We start from the raw sequence: 19,927 nt of genomic DNA, 5'->3' as shown, positions 1-19,927 counted from the left end.
TACATGCACACACACAAACACACACACTCCTGGGGTGTTTCTCCCTCCAGAGAGGAGGAAAGAGGAGGTGCAGAGTCCATTCACCCGTAGGAGGAAAATTAATTTGTCACAGCACGTTTATCGCCATGACAACCTGCCTTTTAATTAAGGTCTGACAAACAGCAGAGTGCTGCGTGTCTCTCCGGGGGAAGACCGATACAAAGGGAAATGGAGGGAGAAAGGATGCGTACTCTCCTCATCACCTGTGATTGACAGGACGTGGAGGACGGCAGACCTACGTGCTTCCGCTTTGATACCTGTGTTGTGTCGCTACGCTGTGCTCGTTGAATAGTTCACAGAAAGGCTTCGTTCAGCCAATTAAAATGAAAAAAGAAAAGATTATCGTCACACAGAATGCAAATTCTGGTTTCTGCATTTAGAAAGGAGGGCTTAATCTTTGAACGATTTATAGACAAAGTGATTGATTATTATATGTAGGTAAACACTTCTTTAAAGAATAATGACAACCGTTCTTGGCTGTAAAACTTACTACTAAGTTCCCTTTTCATAATTTTATATACATACTTTGATAAAAAAAGAAAAAGAAAAAGGAAGGTGAGTAAAGTTTTGATAATGTAATTGTGGTCAATGCAAGTAGTCCTGGGTTTACGTCCCTGCATTGTATTTTTTGCCAGAGGATCGGTGGTTCGAACCCGGCTCCGCTAGTCCAAGTCGTTGTGTCCTTGAGCAAGACACTTAACCCCTAATTGTTCCCCGTTGCTGTGTCTACGATGTATAGAGCAACAATGTAAATCGCTTTGGATAAAAGCGTCAGCTAGATTTAATGTTATGTCCTCCAATGTATTGTTACAAACCTCTGTTCTCATCACGAGTAGCAGCTTCACATTTTTTCAACTTGAATGCCAAACTCCGGATGAAAATCCAAGTCCTTCAAAATACAACCCACTCAGACAAATTTTCTGCTTTATAAGTACAAAATTCCACAATAAATATATCATCAATCAGGCTGAATCCTATTCAACATCACAAAAGGACAAAGCGGCTTTATATCTCCATTAGCAAAATTGCGTGTGTTGCTGCCTGTGTGTGTGTGTGTCTGTGCGTGCATGCGTGCAGCAGTCAAACCCAGCGGCAGCCCCTTGACAGCGTGTCACAGTGCATTAACAAAAGGCCGGCTGTGGCCTATAACCCTGTCAGAGTACTCAGAAACTTTCGGTTTGTCTTTTGAGTGGTAGCTGGGTTTCAGAGCCAGCCGCTGGCATTTAGTCCTGGATGAAAAACCAAACCACTTCTGTCCGACAAGCCCGCTCTGTCATGTAAAACTAAAACATCTCAGCTCGGCCGTGTGAGAGGGGAACAGAGAGGAGCTTGTGCTCATCCGGCTCACAGAGAGACCACACGGCTCTTTAAAGCATCAAACCATAAAGACAGACCTGCCGCCTCAAATACCACCCGAGCGAAAGAGCAAGCAAGCGTGTGTGTGTGTGTGTGTGTGTGTGTGTGTGTGTGTGTGTGTGTGTTACCTCTTGAGGTTAAGCAGAGCCCAGGGGATGCCAGTGGGCGTTTTGAAGGCTGGCAGCAGCTTTTCACCCAGCTCCACCGCCTTCCTCCGATATACCTGAGAAAGAAAGAAAGACAGAATGTCATTAGAGGAGGCTTTTACTTCCCCTTCTCTTGACCAGCCAGCTGAGAAAGAAACTGCAACCCACAAAGGAAAAAGAAAAGCCCAGAGTAAAGCACACGGCAACATTCAGGACCCAACCTATTACTCAGGATACTTTGGGCTGAGTTTTGACCGCGCAGACACACCACATCACCGAGCCAGGGAATTTTTTTTTATTGTATGGAGTTAACTTTGCATATGACAATACGTATATCCATCTATATGAGTATTAGTTGTCTTCATTATGGATTCATCACGCAATTATTTTCTTAATTAACTCAACTTTAAAAAAAATTTCAACCAACAGCCCAAAATTACTAAGATAGTCAAGATTTCATTATGTAGGAACGACATTAAATCGTCATATTTAAGAAGTGGAAACCAGCAAGCCGACTACAACAAGAATGAGTTAGAATCAGTTATCCAAATAATTGCTTTTGACTGCTTGCTACAAATCTAAATTGTTATCAACGACAGTTATAATTATTGTCCTTGTTACGTGTCGCTCAGCCACAATCCCACACACTTTTACATTCATTTTGCAGTTATTTTGGAACTGAAGAAAATGACAAATACAAAGCAAATTCATCTCGAAAATGACCTTTTAATAAAAAAATGATGTATCTGGCACAGAGTGCAAAAAATCAGGGAATTGAAGCAACTTTTTTTCCCATGAAATGTTGCTTCTAGCCTTGAAAATGTTTGAAAAATAACTACTAAGAGGAACCAAAGCACCAGCACCAGCCGATGAACCAATGCTTTCAACAAGGACATCTACACAAGTAGAGTCAAAGTTCGGAGCTCCATAAACCTGGATTTCCAATGCCAATATAATACTCTCCTTTTATTAAAGTGTAAAATACTTTTATGGCAAACTGTCGCTAAGATCCCCCTCTCTATTCCACTCGTTTATCCCTGTATTCCCTCCTTCCTGTCGTCCTTTAATCTTTTGCCAATATCATTCGCTGAAAGCCTTGTTGTCTCTCGCAGCTGCATTTATGGTTCCCGTCTGTAATTTGAGGACAATTACAGAGATTCCTTATCCCGTTTGTTTTTTGGTAAGGTGCACTAAAAGATGACCTTTTAAGATACCCTCCAGTAAAAGGGTTTGAAACTCAAAATACCAAGGTAATGAGAAGTTCAAAGTCTGGAGGTGAAGAAGCGTCTCTGCCACATACACATACACTGTGCAGCAGTTTAACACCATTTTAAATGCTCCAACAAAATGGATTTTGGACCAAATCACCAATGAAAGTAAACGCGTCAGAAAGAGCTTCATTACCTAAACTTCTTCAGAGTAGGATATACAACTCTACCTCTATCTCTGCTGCTAACAAAGACAATGATTTAAACTAGGATGCTTGATGAGAAGTAAAACAAAACCTTGCACTTTAAAGTAAAATACAAACTTCTCCAAAACAAGCGAGCCCTGTCAGTCCACAGAGAGCTGGACTCACACACATTTGATGTGAGCTGGTAAAGCAGAGCATGCACATCCCAACACTGACGTCAATTGACTTTTTTAGTGAAGCTAGAAGTGAAGTTATTTCTCCTGGAATCAGCAGTGTGTCAGAGGTTGTGTGGTTCTCAATACCTTCATGATTACTCAACCACAAGCAAAGGCAAAAGTGAACATATCACTGGATGTAGGGCCTGAATAAAACAGGAGATGATTTCCTATAAAAGTGAATACCTTTTTGCATATATATGATTTGCATTTTTCTTGTATAAGTGTCACTGTTTCGTCGTGAGAGATACCATTCAGAACACAAGTAATGCCTGATGGGGTACTCATAATGCCATTTGACCTTTTGCCAGCTGGCGTTAATCTCGGTATTGGTTTCATTCTGAGATGTTAAAATGATGGTGTCAGACCGTAACAGTTACCCGGTGGTCATTGGAAACCATTTTGCGGAATTGGCATCCAAGTCTTGGCCTTTGGTTGCCATAGATGGAAATCACTGTTGAAAATATAAGAAATAACGAGCAGACAGGAAAAATGTTGCAGCTAAGACTCTTCACCTGTGTGTGAGAGGGGATCCATCCATTGGAGGTCATCTCTGAAAGTATCACTTGAGGGACCCACAATATAGCAGGTATTGATGTTGGATAGGTTAACTGTGAACTTCAGATTAATGGAAGGTATCAGATAAAAAAAATTGCTACTTATAGGAAGCTTTTATGTCCAGTTTTCATTATTCAGCTGCTGTGAGAGGTGACTAAAAATGGCAACCATATATTCAGACAAAGGCTGATGCCTGGTCTGCAGCCAGGAAAACACTTTATAAAAGGTAGCATTGAGCTCGGCTGTTTCTGCTGCAAAGGGAAACCACATTTGTTTCCACTTGAATAACACAATAACTCCATAGTCCTAGCCCAAGCTTTTGTTTTCGCGTATCTGACCGGACAGCTTTGTAGTAGTTTTAGCAGTGGGGTGACAGTGTCTCTTAGGTGTCCGATTTTGTTGGCTGTAAAAGTGAAGTCCTTCCATATTTGGCTCCAGGACTGAGTTTAGTCAAGCAGTTACGATAGAACGGGGTTCGGCCAAAGACGTGATGGACTGTTTTGACACCGGTGCCAAGGCTGTTGTCCACTGACAAAAGCGAGAATGACGTTATGTCTGTTTTAGTTTCTCTTGTAACTACTGCAGTCCACATGTACAGGGCCAGTTCTTTTCCTTCATCACCCTTGATGCAGAGTGGGAACGTTCCTGTGGCACAGATTGAGTCCACAGAGGACAAAGTTAAAAAAAAAAAATGAAATGATTTGATGATTTTGGAATAAAAAAAGGACCAAACCTGTCATCACACAGAAACACAACAGAACGCAGCAGCCTGATAAGAGAAGATAACCGTTTTGAAGCTTATCAAAGGAAACAAGTTCACTTGTTCAAGGAAGGACATCTTCTAGATCCAGTTAAACATTCTGATGAGGCAAAGACTTCTCGATCCACCAAGACAAACTTCTCAGCAGTTTGCTTATTTTGCACAAAAACAAGAAAAGCCCAGAAACGTTTAAGTCTTTCTTGATTGTATTTGCAAATCAAACGCAGCACTGATCTGACGCGGCTGAGAAGGCAGCCTTAATTCAAAAGCCTGCCGTAACTACGGCACATTATCTCCCAAAGGGAGCGAGCGCCAACCATTTCTCATCCTTGAATTGTGTGATTCAATTACATGGGACCGTTTTCACTCCACATATACACACGGTTTAAATATTTAAGTGCCATGCGGCTGCAAGCCTCATAACCAATTCCAAACCTTTCTGCGTGAATATAGTCGATAACGTTCCTCCATTTAGTCAAAGCGAGCCGTAACAAACGCACCCGTTCAGCGGTTTAGGTGAAGTCAACAACACTACTTCCCTCTGTACCTCGTTCCTTACGAGTGCACACACGCAGCCCTCTCTTTTGTTGCCGTCCCTCCATTATTCTTTTTCTATGGTGTAGAAACACCTGTCATATACACACTGGCACACAAAGGTGGTGCAGAGGCATTACAATAGTACTGTGTCAGCAAGCTGGCAGGTCAGTTCCCAAAGGATCTGCCACGCAGCAGGGTGTGAGAGACGGGCGGCTCGGGAGGCTACTTGTCAAAACAATATGGCAACTTGACAGCCTCTTCCTTCAAAAGACTGAGGCAGGGAAAGGTTACCGGGAGCTGGACGAGGAAGAGAGGGAACAGGAATGTGGTATTCATGTGGAATGAGGATACAAGACCGAAAATGTGTGGAATTTAACATCATGGCCGAAAAAAAGAACTGTCAAATCGACCATATGTTTCAAACTAAAAGATGCCAGGAGTCATGTTCTCCATGGAGTTTGCTTTGTACGTTTCCTTCACCCAATCTTCAAGTCAACTACTTCTCGTGCCGTCACTTGTCACAGGAAAGGAGCCAAACAGCGGGCTGGTGGCCAGCGGCAGGTGTTCGGGGTGAATGTTAAAAACGCCCTGTGGTGGATCACAAGGGCCACTACTACACACAGTCTGTCGCTCATAGACTGTACATTTTGAATTTGAACAGGTCATTGTAGTTCAAATATTAACTATGTACACACACACACACTCACACACAATTGGTCTATCTAATATCATTTCAAAAGGACTTTCAAGAAATAATGTTTTCAAGGTAAGATTTGTGATGACACCAAATTACCCCACTGTGTGTGTGCGTGTGTGTGTGTGTGTGTGTGTGTGTGTGTGTGTGTGTGTGTGTGTCAGGCTCCGCTGTGGTAGTGTGGGAGCAGTGTCGTAACAAGGCATCACATCCCCGTGATTAATGCCTTTAATAATGCCAGGAGCACACTGAGGGGGAAAATAAGAAACAGTCCCAGGGACGCACAGAAGAATAAATTAAACACACCCTATGTCCAAGGCCATCAAGCAAACTGCCAACAGGCTTTAATGAGCAATTGAATTATACAGAAACTGAGGAGAACACACACACACACACACAAAGCTTGTGGCTGATGCCATTAGTAAAAACTGATTTTAATAATCACATTTCACACCCGGGCACTTGTGACAAAATAGCTGTCAGGAAAATGAACTACCTAAGCGTTGTGTTTTTATTTATGTGCGTATACAAAAATCTGTTTTTATCTGTGTAAGTAAGTCCCTGTTGTGGAGCCACCAGTTGACTGTGTGGGCTGCTGAGAAGTCCACAGAGTGAGAAAGTGTGCATGATTATTACTTTTGGCCTCCGAGTACATCTGCCATGCTGCGATCAAGAAAGGAGTTTCATAATAAAAGGAGCAGATGAAGAGAAGTGGAAGCAGGAAGACTTGTGTGCTGTCATCCTACCTGCTGAGTAATGAGGAAATGAACGGTCAAAACATAAGCTTTCACTGGAACACTTTGATCGGCACCCTTTAAAGGTGATACGTGTTGCTGCCAAATGACAGATCACTTTCTCCCATTACATTGACATTTTGTTATTTACGGTCACTTTCTGTCGGCTCAATCTTGTTTATAGATGAGATGACACCAGAGATGAAGAAGTCGACACAAATACCAGTCAAATGTCACAATTTCTAAAACCCAGTTCAATAGCGTGGTAAAAAATAGATATATAACAGTTTGAGCTGTTATAAATTCCTCTCCGAGATCGATTCTGTATTACTGTAAAAACATTCCCTCCTGTATACAGTCCAGCTTTCCAAGATTACGTTTGAACACATCATGATACCGTTTACCCGTTGCGTAATACTTTTTACTTCTGAATAGAAATACTTGAAACGCCTATACATTGTCGTTAGCTGCAAGCTCCACAGGACAGTGCTACTTGCCGGCTGCTAACGGCTAACATTAGCTTGCTATGCGATCACAATGTCGCATTATTAGAAAAATAGGCTACAGGACGCATCAAGAAGAAGTTCATTGTGTCCTGTCAGATTTAAGACGCCGTTAGTCTGCAGCGCCGGAGTGTCTAAAGCCTTCTGATTTAACTGAGGCATACTGCTCAGATTACCTCCAGGCCTGTACGAAAAGTAACCCTTCATTTATTTATTTTAGAAACAGCCGAACTAATGGAGATGTTTCAGGTCAGAGAATGATCACAAAGGCAAAGATGGACATGCCGGGATGGGTTAAAGCTCCTGTGACCAGCGGGGAAAAGAACAAGTAGAACGAGAGGGAGAATATTTGCTTTGCCCTCCCTCTCCTTGAAGGTTTGGCCGTTGTGTTTGCCCTCCACAAGCTGACTTAATCCACAGAGTGAGAAGAAGTGTGTTTTAGAGAGATACAGAGACCATGAGGAAAAGAGAGAGGAAACAGACATAAAAAACAACAGATGAGTCTATTTACAATTCAGTTACACACATGCAACTTGTTTTCGTGTGTGTGTGTGTGTGTGTGTGTGTGTGTGTGTGTGTGTGTGTGTGTGTGTGTGTGTAATTACAGTGTTTGCATTAATTGGAGACATTTCAGCCTATGTTTTCTTACATTTACAAGATACTATTTTTAGTTTAGGGGTAAACTCTGGATTCAGGGTTAGAAAGTCCGGTCGTGGTTAAAGATATTTCCAGAACGAGGAACATAAGAGTCAACGATCAGATTTTAGTGGCTCAGGGGTCAAATATCGGTTTCGAGACTAATCACCTGTGTTTGAAACCTCAACGCATCACACAGAACAAATATGAATGTAATCTTTGGGGTGAGAGGGGTTCACCCTGAAGACCAGTCTCTGGGGTCCAGACAATGTGGGACATTAGCTGTGTGTCACTAAATGAAGTATAAGGGAGGATGGTTGAGGGAGAGCAAGTGCATCAGATAAGCATACAGCTATTTGCACACATGAATGGTGTATTTCCACAGCGTGTAGATCGGTTCTTCTCACCACTGTCAACAATGCGGTCAACCGTCAATGAGGCGTTTAACACAACACACGTATTGACTGACACTTCGGTTCTGTCTTTCCTGTATGAACGGATTTAAATTTCAGAAAAAGAAAAACAATTAACGGTCACAGAAAGACTGAACGAGAGTAAATGTATCTACTGTATATCCTACAGAAGTACAAAAGCAATGTTTAGAAAAAGGAAACAATATATTTTTTAAAGTAAAACACATATTTTCTTAGAACCTCAATCTATATTATTTCACATTAAACACTTTTGCAGCTCAGATCATTTTTGGGGAAATACCCAGTAATGGTCAAACAGTCAGACATAAGTCAGACGCTGTGAACAATGTGAGATTTTAGGATGTGTTAAGAGGTGAAACTCAACCCTAGGAGCTACAGTAAAAAATAAAAAAAAAGCTACTGTTTAAGTTCATTCTTATTTTGAGCATTAATGTTTAAGTGGAGAGTAACCTACAGGTGTAACCCTGCTCTCCAACTGCTCCACTTTCATTATGCTACTGAGCACAGACGACAGGTGTCGGTACAAGTGTATGTATTGGCCCCAACGAAGACACATTACATGAATTAAGGCTTATATTAGGGTGAAAGTCGTGGATATAATTTGGTTTAGGGCCTGTTCTGAGTGAGGGGATGGAAGTGGAAGGTCCCTACAAGGGTATTAACATTTTAACTATGAGGGAATAGGTAGGTTTTTTTGAGTGTGTGTGTTTTTGTTCACCCAATCAAGTTTCCAGGTCCGGCTGTCCGACCATAAATGTTGGCAGCGTGTGTGTGTGTGTGTGTGTGTGTGTGTGTGTGTGTGTGTGTGTTGTATGTGTTTGATTATGTGATGCAGTCTGCAGAGAGTCGCCTGGACAGCTCCCTAACTAAGATGAATGACCCAGCAGGCCGTGTGGGACACGCGGCCCAGAATACAGCCCCGTCTGTGGGGATGGAGCGAGCCCCGCATGCCGACACCTCCTCGACCCTGAACAAGCTGTCCTTCACTCCTCGTTTCATTGCCTGCCCCCCCACCCCTTGCTCTGTCACTTCGGGGGGCCTCCTGTAACTCTTTCCTACTCCTCTTCTTCTTCTTCTTTCACGCTCTTGCCCTTCATCTCTCACTTGTCTTCACCCCTCTATGAAACTTGTCTTTTCTCGCCACTTCCTTTAATGGCGCACACATCTATTTATAAGATCCCTACCCAGTTATATTTATATACACATGCCCAACTGCTATTTTTTCTTCTTCACCTTTCAGATTATATTTTTGTTGAATTTCCCAGGGTTCATTCTTGCCTCTCATCAATATTTTTGTCAATAAAGACTCATGCATACCGATCTGCTTCTTGAATGCCCCCTTTTAAGTTTTCCAGTACCATACAACATGGGCTGCTAGCACCACAACTAACTACCAGGCATGAGCTACAGGTTAATATTTTGGCATCATAACCTCATTTATGAGGCCAAATACTATCTTTTGCGCACTCAGAAAAATATGCACTCAAGGATGCTTCAAGAAAAGTATCCAAAGATGCTTCCAGGAACAGAGATCACATTAATAACGGTGCTTTTCCTCTAAACTGAGCATCAAGGGGCACCATGGGTAACTTTGCAGGGGGATAGGACTGTAACTGATTCAAACTCATTACTTATACAGTTTGCTTTCATTTTCACTCCCTGGTGAGATAAATGCAGAGGCACACATTATGTTATAGTCAGTCGGGACAAGCAATGTGTTCATTATGGTCATGATGAACGGTGGACTGACTAAACAACTGCACTAGTTTGGCGTTTTGTACCTTCACAGACAACGAGATCTACAATTGGTCTCTTATCGACCCTCTCAAGCACAAACTCAAACACCCACGGCTAACTGACAAATACCATGAGCCACAGCCACGCATTAATTATGTTTATTTCAAGTGCAAATTTCATCATGTATTTCATTACATTAAGCGGACGCTTTTATCCAAAGCACCTTGCATTTTTTGTTCCATACACTGTAGACACAGTAACGGGGGAGCAATTAGGGGTTAAGTGTCCATGACGTTATTGAAAGACATGCGAACGTCTGAGCTGCAGTTTCATTATGTTCAATTTCAAGTTGCATACAAAAATGTAGTCCAGAAGTGTTGTATTTCACTTACTGAATGAACAAGTCTGTACAGGAAGAACTGAAAGATGAGTGCAGACAAAATGTGGAAAGAGTGAGCCAGTGTACGACATCTCGGTAATGGCTGAATAAGGCCGACTGTTTGCAGGCACACACACACACACACACACACACACACACACACACCATAAGCTTGGTGTTGTTTGAATGGTTGCTCTTTTCCTCCTCTGCACTGTCAAAGTCGTTCCCTCACTGTCTCTCTCATGCGTCTTAGGTTTGATCATTTGCTTCAGGGAGGGGAAACAAAGGATGACGGGTGGCAGAACACTGAGAATCAATCAATCCTTGGTCTTGAGGAGACAAATTAGCAATGATTAAAGCAGAGCATATGGCAAGAGAGGAGAGGAAATAAGGAGGCAGAAAAGGTAAGGAAAAGAGCAAAGGAAAGAAAACGAGAAAATAGAGGAAAGGAAAAGGAAGAGGGGAAAAGAGGGACGAGTAAAGGAACGGAGAGACAGGAGAGGAAAAGAGAAGACAAAAAGTAAGAGGAAGGGAGGCACAGGCAAGCAAGGGATGAACAAGATAGAGAGGAGGAGAGGAAAACAGGGAAGAGGAAAGACAATTAGAAGAAAGGAGAGACTGTTGAACACAGCCGAGGCCTGTATGTATGAATGCTGATTTATATGTTGTCTGATATGTAAATGTGAGAAAACCGGCACAAAATGCAGAACAAGGTGCATCATATAACTTACAATAGAGTCGTCTTTACATAATTTGTCCAGCAGAAATGATTCATACTGCCACTTACAGCAGGAGAAAGCTACGCAGCTATGCAAATGTAAGGCGTGACATGGAATATCAAAACATTTCCAAGGTAACGGACGGCTTTACATGGAAGCCACATACTTTGAAAGAATATGGAAACGATGCGAACCTCAGCATTTGGCCAACCTCTCAGTAGTTTATTCTGAGGGGTTGGACAGAACAGCCGAATGCGTTTCGTTCTTCCTGGGTACCTCTCAGCGGTTTTAAAAGGCCTCCCAAGGATACATTTTACCGTCCAAAATAATTAAACCCTGACACCACCTCAACTACCAGAGACTGCTGCAGGTGAAGCCGTTTGATTGCTAATGAGACTGGATGAAGAGGGAGGAGGACAGGGAGAGAGAGAGAGAGATAGAGAGAGAGACACACACAAAAGACCTCCTGTGATGGTGTGAGGTGTCTCCGGTCCCTATACAGGAACTACAATTACTACAATTGATGCATCAAACCTAAAATTGACCTAAAACATGACAAAAAAAAAGATAATTAAATGAACCCACGCATTATATTTATTTAAAGCGCTCCTGTTGACCTGTGAAGGTGTGAAGACAAACTGTATACAGCTCTCTGGTTTTAGATACGGACACGCCCCAATAGAGCTGACAGCCATAAGTCGTCTCATTATTTTATTTGTATTAGTTTTGGGTTAATGAGTGCAATCCAACACAATCACAAAGTGCAGCTTTGTGATTCTACCAGGGCAGGGAAATGTATTCCCGTCGAAATATCAGTCAAACAGCGATAAGGTGACTGTGATGACAGGAATGTCAGAACCTCCAAATCTCCTTTGGGGTTTATGTTGGAAGCATTTCCTCAGTTTGACAGATGTTTGGCCGAGTGAAGAAGAAAACGCTCTCTAAGAAACGCCCCCCAAAAAAAACCCCGCTTTGGCTTTAACCTTCATCTCGATATTAGCAATCCGTGCCTCGCTTTTTGCTTTTGCATATCAATACGCACGCATGTGCGTGCACACGCAACGAGAGGCATCAACTCCCGATATCATTTCCTCGCCTCTCCGGTCGGCGCTGACTCGGCACACTTTTGACAGTCAGCTCTTTTGACGGCGGCGCTATGGAGATGAAGAAGGCCGGGCAAAGCGAATTTACATCAAAAATTGCCGTCTCGGTCGGAAAGTTATACGGGGAGAAGTGCACGTGTAGATGGGCCGGGGTATGAAAACTGCAACTTGGGCAACAAGCAGAGAGCAAAGTTGAATGCTCAACTAGAGCTCGACTAGACCATTTTGTCGGGATACACATTACACCTGAGCATCAGCTCATCGTATCCTTTAGAAAACTACCGTAGCAGTTGGACGTCTGAACCTCAACGCGTTTCTAAATGGGAGGCAAAGCCACGGGACCTCGCACGTTCTCCTGCAGCGCCACAGTTTCAGAACTGACTCGCAGCGCGAGTGTGCAATTAGGCGTTCGGTCGGGTGGGAGAGTGGGAATCTGTTCAGAGCGAATAGCTCATATCCAGATTGTGTCTCGATCCAGCTGAGACAGATTGCAGTTGCACACCTGACATTTAGATGCATCTCAAATGCATCTCGTGTGGCCACTCGTGATTGGATTTTTGTGCTTCCCGGCCCGCATTGATTCGATCTGTGTGCGTGTGTGGGAAAAAAATTGGAGAGGAAAAAAAAGGCTGACAAAACAGAAAACCACACGTGTGTGCGCCGACAGCAGCTCGAGAGGAGGATTGCGGTGTAAATTTGCGTATGGGGGAGAAAAAAAATGTTTTCTCCGTGATGAAGACATTTCTTCTGGACGGAGACACGGGAGCATTCGAAACATCACCTGAAACTCCTCCACAGGGCAAGGAAAATGGATGCGCGGCTAAGCTCGCTGGTGATGAGTGTGAGCGGTCAGGAGCCAGAGGAGCTGAACTCACGGGCTTGGAAGCAGTTGCCGTGGAAACCTAATTATCAGACAAAAACGAAATGCGGCCCGACACATTCGGGATTAAAGAAAGCTGAAATAATGAAAGGTTTTCCTGCTCAGTACTCCTCACTTAACCTCCTCGAAACGGTTTGATGATCGGTCGATGACGGGAACCTCCAGAATGAAAGCATTCAGATTACATAGTTAGGAACGATGTTGCTCATCAGTTCACTGAAACGCTTCAGTTTCGCGCAACTCAAAGAGAAGACACTTCAGCCGTCACACTGGGCGTTATCAGGAAGGTTAGCGCCACAAAGATAGCCCACAGTCAATGAACTGATGCTTACAATAGTGAATATTTCAAGGGAACATACGTCCTGAAACAATGGGAATGAGAACAACGTCGGAGAATCAGAGTGAATGAGCGTACGATGGAGGGAGGGGGTGAAGTGCCATTCAAGTGTCCCAGTGGAGAGTCCGTGTTGACAGAGAACAATCCTGAGGTGGAAGGCTTTCATCTGAATGTCAAATATTCACTTAAATAGTTCAACAAGGCCAAAGACCAGATCTGACTCCCCCCCACGTGGCAAAGCTAAAACAGACCCAAATCTGCGTCACAGCCCCCCCTCCCTCACCCGCCGCCCCTCCACCCTCCGCATCTTATTTGGTGCGTTACACACGCCGGAGGCAGGTTGAGAAGAGCTGCCAGAAGAGGTTAGGTAACATGGGTTGACACGCGTTTAATCAGTTTCATGACAAATCAGTAAAAGACTTCATTTTCAAAAAGGGGAATGAATCCCAACTTTAAAAAATGGACGATTTTGGGTCTAAATGTCAGAGAGTCTGGTAAATGTCAGTCACTGCAAAAGGTCTGTAGATGAGGCCTTCTTGTTAAAGGTCTATGATAAAAAATGAAGCTCTCAAGTCTAAAAGGCCTTTACAAACCGGGGGCATGACGAATAAACCACAGAAATGGCCCCAAAAAAGAAACGCGTCTTGTTCCAACTACGGTGCCTCCGTGTCGTGCACCACAGCGACGCTTGGATGCCTTTGCAAACGCTCAGATAAATCCAATTTGTTCTAGGAAAAAAGATTCACATTTCCTCTTTGCCTCATAATATTGTTGTGAATATGTGTGAAAGACACAATAATTGCATAGAACCTGTAAACGCCTCAAGTTGTTTGATAAAAGTAGACAGTTTGATGAAGGTGGACGTGTGGGTCATCTCGACAATGGCTCTTCTAACCCATTTAAAATAAAAAGGTTCCTGTGTGTGTTGTGTGTTTACTATTATCCCATGGAAATCTACTAAAACAGTTTACAAAATAAAAAGTCCATGAGTGGTGTCTGCTGGAAGGAAGTTATCACTCGGTGAGTTTTTGCCTTTTTGTATCTTCAAAACATGTGCCAACAAAAAACACAAGCGGCTTTTACAGAGGAAGAATTTACAAGTGACAGATTGAGTCTACAGAGAACGGTTTTTGTTTGGACGCAGACGGCTGGTAAATTTAGACGAAAGGCAACAAAATCAATATGGCTTAAAGAATTTAATGTCTCTGCCTTCGGGCTGTTTTGAAAACACAACAGCTCTGAGGAATTTACTTTCAATTGTCAACACAAGCATGTCAAGCCAAAAAGGATATCGTCAGTGTGTGCGCAATAAAGAGATTTTGTCACAACTATAAAACTTAATTGTTACTTCAACTGACTGATGGGACTGGCGAGGTACCAACATGCGAGTGAAAAGCACGACAAAACCCTCTATGAAGCAACATAAAAGCAAAGTGGCACGTTCTGAATACTACTGTAAGTAAATGTACATTTTATTTTATTTTTCTTTGTAAGTGAATCCGGTACACCTGCTTTTTGTGAAATCTCTTTCAGAACCATCTCTCCGGTATCAGTCCATTATTACTTCAGGTACAAAGAATGAAAAACCCAGCAACCCATTCAAATACTTGTGAATATTGTTCATGAGAAAACAAATATATCTTTACGTGTAAGAAGAGGATACAGGCTTTCACTCGGAACAGCGTGTTATATCATGTGAATAAACTAGGTTTGAGGAAAACAATCCTCGAAGTAAAGCTGTATATTTGTTAACTTTCCAGGTCACTTAGAGGCCGCAGAATGAGCCTTTACCACATTATTACAACATTATCACCACATAAAGTTAATATGGAGAACTTGTTAACATTAGCTGCCTATTTGGACATCCAGCAGATGGAGGAAAAGTTAAATAACAATAATACAGTTGATTGCAAGTGCCTTAAATTTAGATTAAAACCAGAAACGGAGTGGTGGGGAGAGCTTTCCTGAATTTAAGACCAGTCTTCGCTCTGGTTTCGGCTCGGTTTTGGTCTCCGCCACCTCCAGGAGGAGTTATCTGTGTATTTAGCAGCTAAATGTTCCACTACGTTGCCCGGCTCTTCGGGAGCTTTGTTTCTCTGTTGCTCGGTGCTGAGCAGGTGGGTAAAGTGGTTTTATATCATATCTGACCGCTATCTGCTACCAATAAAAGCATAGTCGATGAGCGCGCCGAGCGTGAACCAGGTCAAGACAACTTGTTACAGGTTAGCATCCTCAGTCAGTGAGAATGTAAAGGTGCGTTCACGTTTTCAAGTGAATACATAAATCCCACAACAGACAGGATGGCAGAGAGACAATGAAACAGCTAAGTTTGGTCAAAATAAATAAATAAATAAGAGAAAAAAGACAAAGAAGTATTGTTCTGTAAAAAAAAAACAGAGGCGCTGTTAGGCAGTCAGACAGACAAGCAGAGTGGAGAACAAAGACCTTTAAGGCGGCGTGCAGCACAAGTGTTAAACAAAGCTACCTGTCAAAGTGCCGTCTGCAGGAAGGGAAAAAACAGAAAAAAACTCTCAGATCTCCACAGCAAGACTGCGAAACAAACACACATACTGAGACACACACACACACTTTTCCTTCTCTTTCAAAGCCAGGTTGGACATGTTAGAAAGAGAGGCCTGCAGTGCCAGCCCTTATCCAAAAGTCGAGCATGAAAAAGACATCAGAAGGGACTCTAGATGCACAGACGTAGACACACACACACACACACACACACACACACACACACACACACACACACTAGGGCTGGCTAGGGTTAACGCAGCAACTCAATAACGCAGGATAATTATTTGAATTATTTGATGCTTTTGTATGAAGTTAACTAATTGCTGGTCTTTACACACATATTTAAGACAAACTGACCATGGACAGTAGCTGGTCCCTAACAGGGACCCTTACCACTGAACAGACTGATAAAAGACAAATGTTTCTTCTGGTACCTGTTCATAAAAAAAGAAAACTGATCTATATACTATGTATGTGTTGCTCCAGAGTGCCTGTTATATTGTTAAATCGTGCAATACACTAGTTTTTTTTGCGATTAATCACAGTTAATCATGCAATTAATCAGTTACATTTGTTAAACTTTGCCCAGCCCGATATGTATACACGATATGTATACATACAAAATATATCTACACACACACACACACACACCGGTCTGATAACAAATCCTGGCTGATAGCTGATGTAATCGGACGGTAAGTCCCACAGAGCAGTGAGTTGCTTGGTGAGGCCACGGAGCCGGCTCTGGGCATTAATATTGAGGAGAGCCGCGGGGCACGCTGCACTTTCACCCAACCGGATTTGGATTCTTTTTGTCTGCCAGCACAAATGAGACATAACGGACACGGTCGGGCCCGACCCGAAGAGCTCTGCGTCTGGAGCGGCGACCGAGGTCAGAGAGGGACGTGCACTGCTGAATCCATATGAAAGGGGATGCGAGCGGAGGAAGCGAGGAGGGAAGAGGAGTCGCGGCAACAGGCATTTTTTTTACAAAACGGAGACACCTTTGCCTCGGCGCAGTCATTTCAAAGCAAGCGTCAGTTCAATACGACGCGTGGGGCCACGGCTCCATCCGGTGTCTCACGGGCTTACGCAGTGAATACACCGGTGTATCCTCGCTGAGACCTCCTGAATTCTAGGCTGAAACGCCGAGATCGATTTCTGGGTCTCAAGCCGCTGGGCTCGAGGGGCAAAGAGACGGAGGAGGCACAAAATCAATGAGAAGAGCCCCAAAAAGTACTTAGCATTAGCTCGTCTGATGACACTTTCCCCACCCTGTCTGCGAGTCTGAACCTTTAAACCCAGTCTTTCCTAATGAAGACATTCCTCTTTCAAGTTGGGGACTGTTTGCAGTAGAGGTTAATACACATGTGGAGCACTAATTAGCGTTTGCAGGGCCACATTTTATGGTAATGAGGGAGCCGTGGCTCATTAATATGGTTTTAGTAATACCACGGCATACCAGAATAAAGTCAAACAGAACTTTGTTCTCAGGATCAATAGTTGGTTTTAGTCTCTCTGTGGGATTGGGCACAATAAGACCACCAGATCCATCCTTTAAAGCTTCATCAGCTTGCTGTCCTCACTTCTACTCAGAGATGCAGCCTAATGGGCGAGGCTGCAGCCCTCCAGCCTCGCCCAAGGAAACTCTTGGTCTTTTCGTGCTGCTGAGCAGAGCAAAGGACAGCTACATTTGAATGCCACATTTACGGCACGCAAGCTGGAGCTGCAATTTAAAAAAGTCCTGAAAGAGTGCGCCACGCCGACATTACATACTTGGTATTTCACAGCCGGTGCAGCAGGGAAAAAGGGAAGCCGTTTGGGTCGATAGCTTTTTAATCAAAGCATTTGCCGGAACTTTTTTGTGCAAAAGCCTCGAGGCAGACTTACAACACGGGGCTGCGTTGAGTGCACCGGCAAACCCGTTTGTTACCGGCATTGGTTTTCAAAATAGGCATTCAGTGGGAATCAGGGCCCCACTGGAGCCACCTTCTTATTTGCAAACTCACTAAGCCACAGCCACCTCTGATGCAGTAATGATTCATTCGACAATACATGCCGTCTGCAGCTAATCTAATCCGTTTTGTCAGAGGTAAACAAAAAAAAAAAGAAACACCTTTTCATTTTAAGGACAAAATGAAACAAGTATTCATCGCGCACGCACAGAAGGAGAAATGACAGGATTAGAAAATGAGATACACAAATGTAAAATAAGACAAAAAATAAAAAAAAAGACGAAGATGAATGACAGGCGAACAAGTTCGAGATATGAGCGGAGAGAAAGACGAACAAAAGGCATGCCAGAGTCAACTGCTAATCTACGATTAGATACCAGCGCGGTGACTCAAATGTGAGAGCAAAGGGAGAGACTCTTGTTCTTGTTCTGTCACTCAGGGATGTGTGTGTGTGTGTGTGTGTGTGTGTGTGTGTGTGAGTGTGTGAGAGAGAGTATATTAACAAGGCAAATAGCTTATTTGCCTTATCTCCCTTGCAGGGGGCGATATGGTCCAATGAGAGCGAGGTCTCTGAAGCAGCCTGACTCCCTTCAGGCCAGCTGACAGGAAGAAGAAACAAAGCCAGATGTGAACTCCGGGGACATTTCAGTGTTTCGAACAATAACCCGCTGCCGATCAACACACCCCCTGTACGTATATGTATACACAGATGGTTTGATAATACCACACACGGGGTCCCGAGATACCCCAAAAAAAGAATATTCCATGACTTTCACAAATGTCTGTAATGCATTTGTCTCAGAAAAATGAATTCAAGAAAACAGCGCGGTGTCCCTTTGAGGGCCCTGCCGAGGGTAAAAGACAAAGGTCATGAATAAATCACAGGAACGTAAACACAGACTGCTGGTGTGAAACAGGAAGTGGTCTTGCTCACCGCCACTTGTCCCGAGTGTTGCATCGTCGGGATAAAAATACTGCAGCTACGTTTATCTTCAGAGTGCAAATGCTGTGCTAAAGCAGTGGGCATCATTTTCACACCACGCTGCTGCTTCTTCACCTGCTGCAGCATCGATGCTGGAACAGGATTTCTGTGAAAGACATTTTTCATGTGTTTCTTCACAAATCTACACACAACTCACAACTACAATGGGAAGATAAGAAGATGGCAAAAACTAACATGGCAGCTTTTTTGTTTTGTTCCAGCCTAAAGCCGCTTTTTCCTTGAGCTCTGAAACTCTTTAATCCTTCACTGCACACGTCTTATTCTGTAGTTGAAAGATATCCTGTGCTGCTTTTAGAAGGACTGGGGCACTCTGATAGTATTTCAGATATTAAAACATTTAAATTGTTCCCCCACCACCACCTTTTTCTGTCCTGTGGCTCTACAGTTGGCTTTATCAGTCTCAAGTCGATTCAGTCACACACACAAAAGCTAAATGAATCATCCACCAAACTCAGTGAATAAATGATACCTGGGCTTTGGGTATTCGGCGGTACGGAGAAACCAGAGTTTAATTATTAAGCTGCATTCTTCTGTGGAAATGATTGGGATTGTTATTTTATGTGGACGGTAACAACAGACTTGATTTCAATGTTGCTTTACCTCACATTGAAGAAACACATTGAATATATATATATATATATATATATATATATATATATATATATATATATATATATATATTTACTGAATCGTTATTTATCAATCAAATAATACAATTGTTTAACAGTGATTTTGTAAAAAAGAAGAAGAAAGAACAGGAAATACAATAGCAACTCCGTATATAATGTTTAATGTCTATGACCATTGAATTGAATGGACCGGCCTCATTGTCACCGATACCCAGCTTTTTGAGTATCGGCACGATATCTGATCTCAGTATCGAGCACCACGAGTCGTAATCAATGTTCAAAATAAAACAAAGAGATGCAAGGCCTCTAAAACATAATCTTCCTCTTACTTTACTGCTGTTGGAACGACAGTTTCTGTCCTGAGGGACCAATTGTCAGGGCGGAGGGGACATTTACACTTCCTTCTGGTGATAGATGACGGTCACATGTCACCCGTTGCTTCTTCCTTATGGGACAACTAAATGCCAAATGTTAAATTGTTAATACGAGGTGAGTTATGGTCGTACAGCTGCTCCTCTTCGGGCTTCCAGCTTCAATCCACGAGCAAGTTAGCCTCGTTGAGCATTTATGCTATTCTTCCGCTCAAGGAAAGATGTTCAGATACAGATGTGGATATGATGAACTCACACTGTTTGA

General features: G+C 43.0%; 1 protein-coding gene across 8 annotated transcripts in view; it reads right to left on the bottom strand.

Moving 5' to 3' along the window:
* The window catches only part of man1a1 (mannosidase, alpha, class 1A, member 1), a 114,642-nt gene that overhangs the window by 26,260 nt on the left and 68,455 nt on the right, over positions 1-19,927 (bottom strand). For all 8 annotated transcript variants that reach the window (XR_011077513.1, XR_011077514.1, XR_011077515.1 and 5 more), the window contains exon 5: positions 1,524-1,618. Coding sequence is in view for 3 of the 8 variants with exons in the window: in XM_068576861.1 (XP_068432962.1) it covers positions 1,524-1,618 (95 nt within the window). In the remaining 5 variants the exon portion in view is untranslated. The remainder of the gene's footprint in view (positions 1-1,523; positions 1,619-19,927) is intronic.

Source organism: Clinocottus analis, unplaced genomic scaffold, assembly GCF_023055335.1.
Source record: "Clinocottus analis isolate CAN_PGR_092001 unplaced genomic scaffold, fCliAna1.0.p SCAF_15, whole genome shotgun sequence".
Lineage (NCBI taxonomy): Eukaryota > Metazoa > Chordata > Actinopteri > Perciformes > Cottidae > Clinocottus > Clinocottus analis.
Note: the sequence above shows the minus strand (reverse complement) of the source record. Positions and strands in the feature narration are given on the sequence as shown.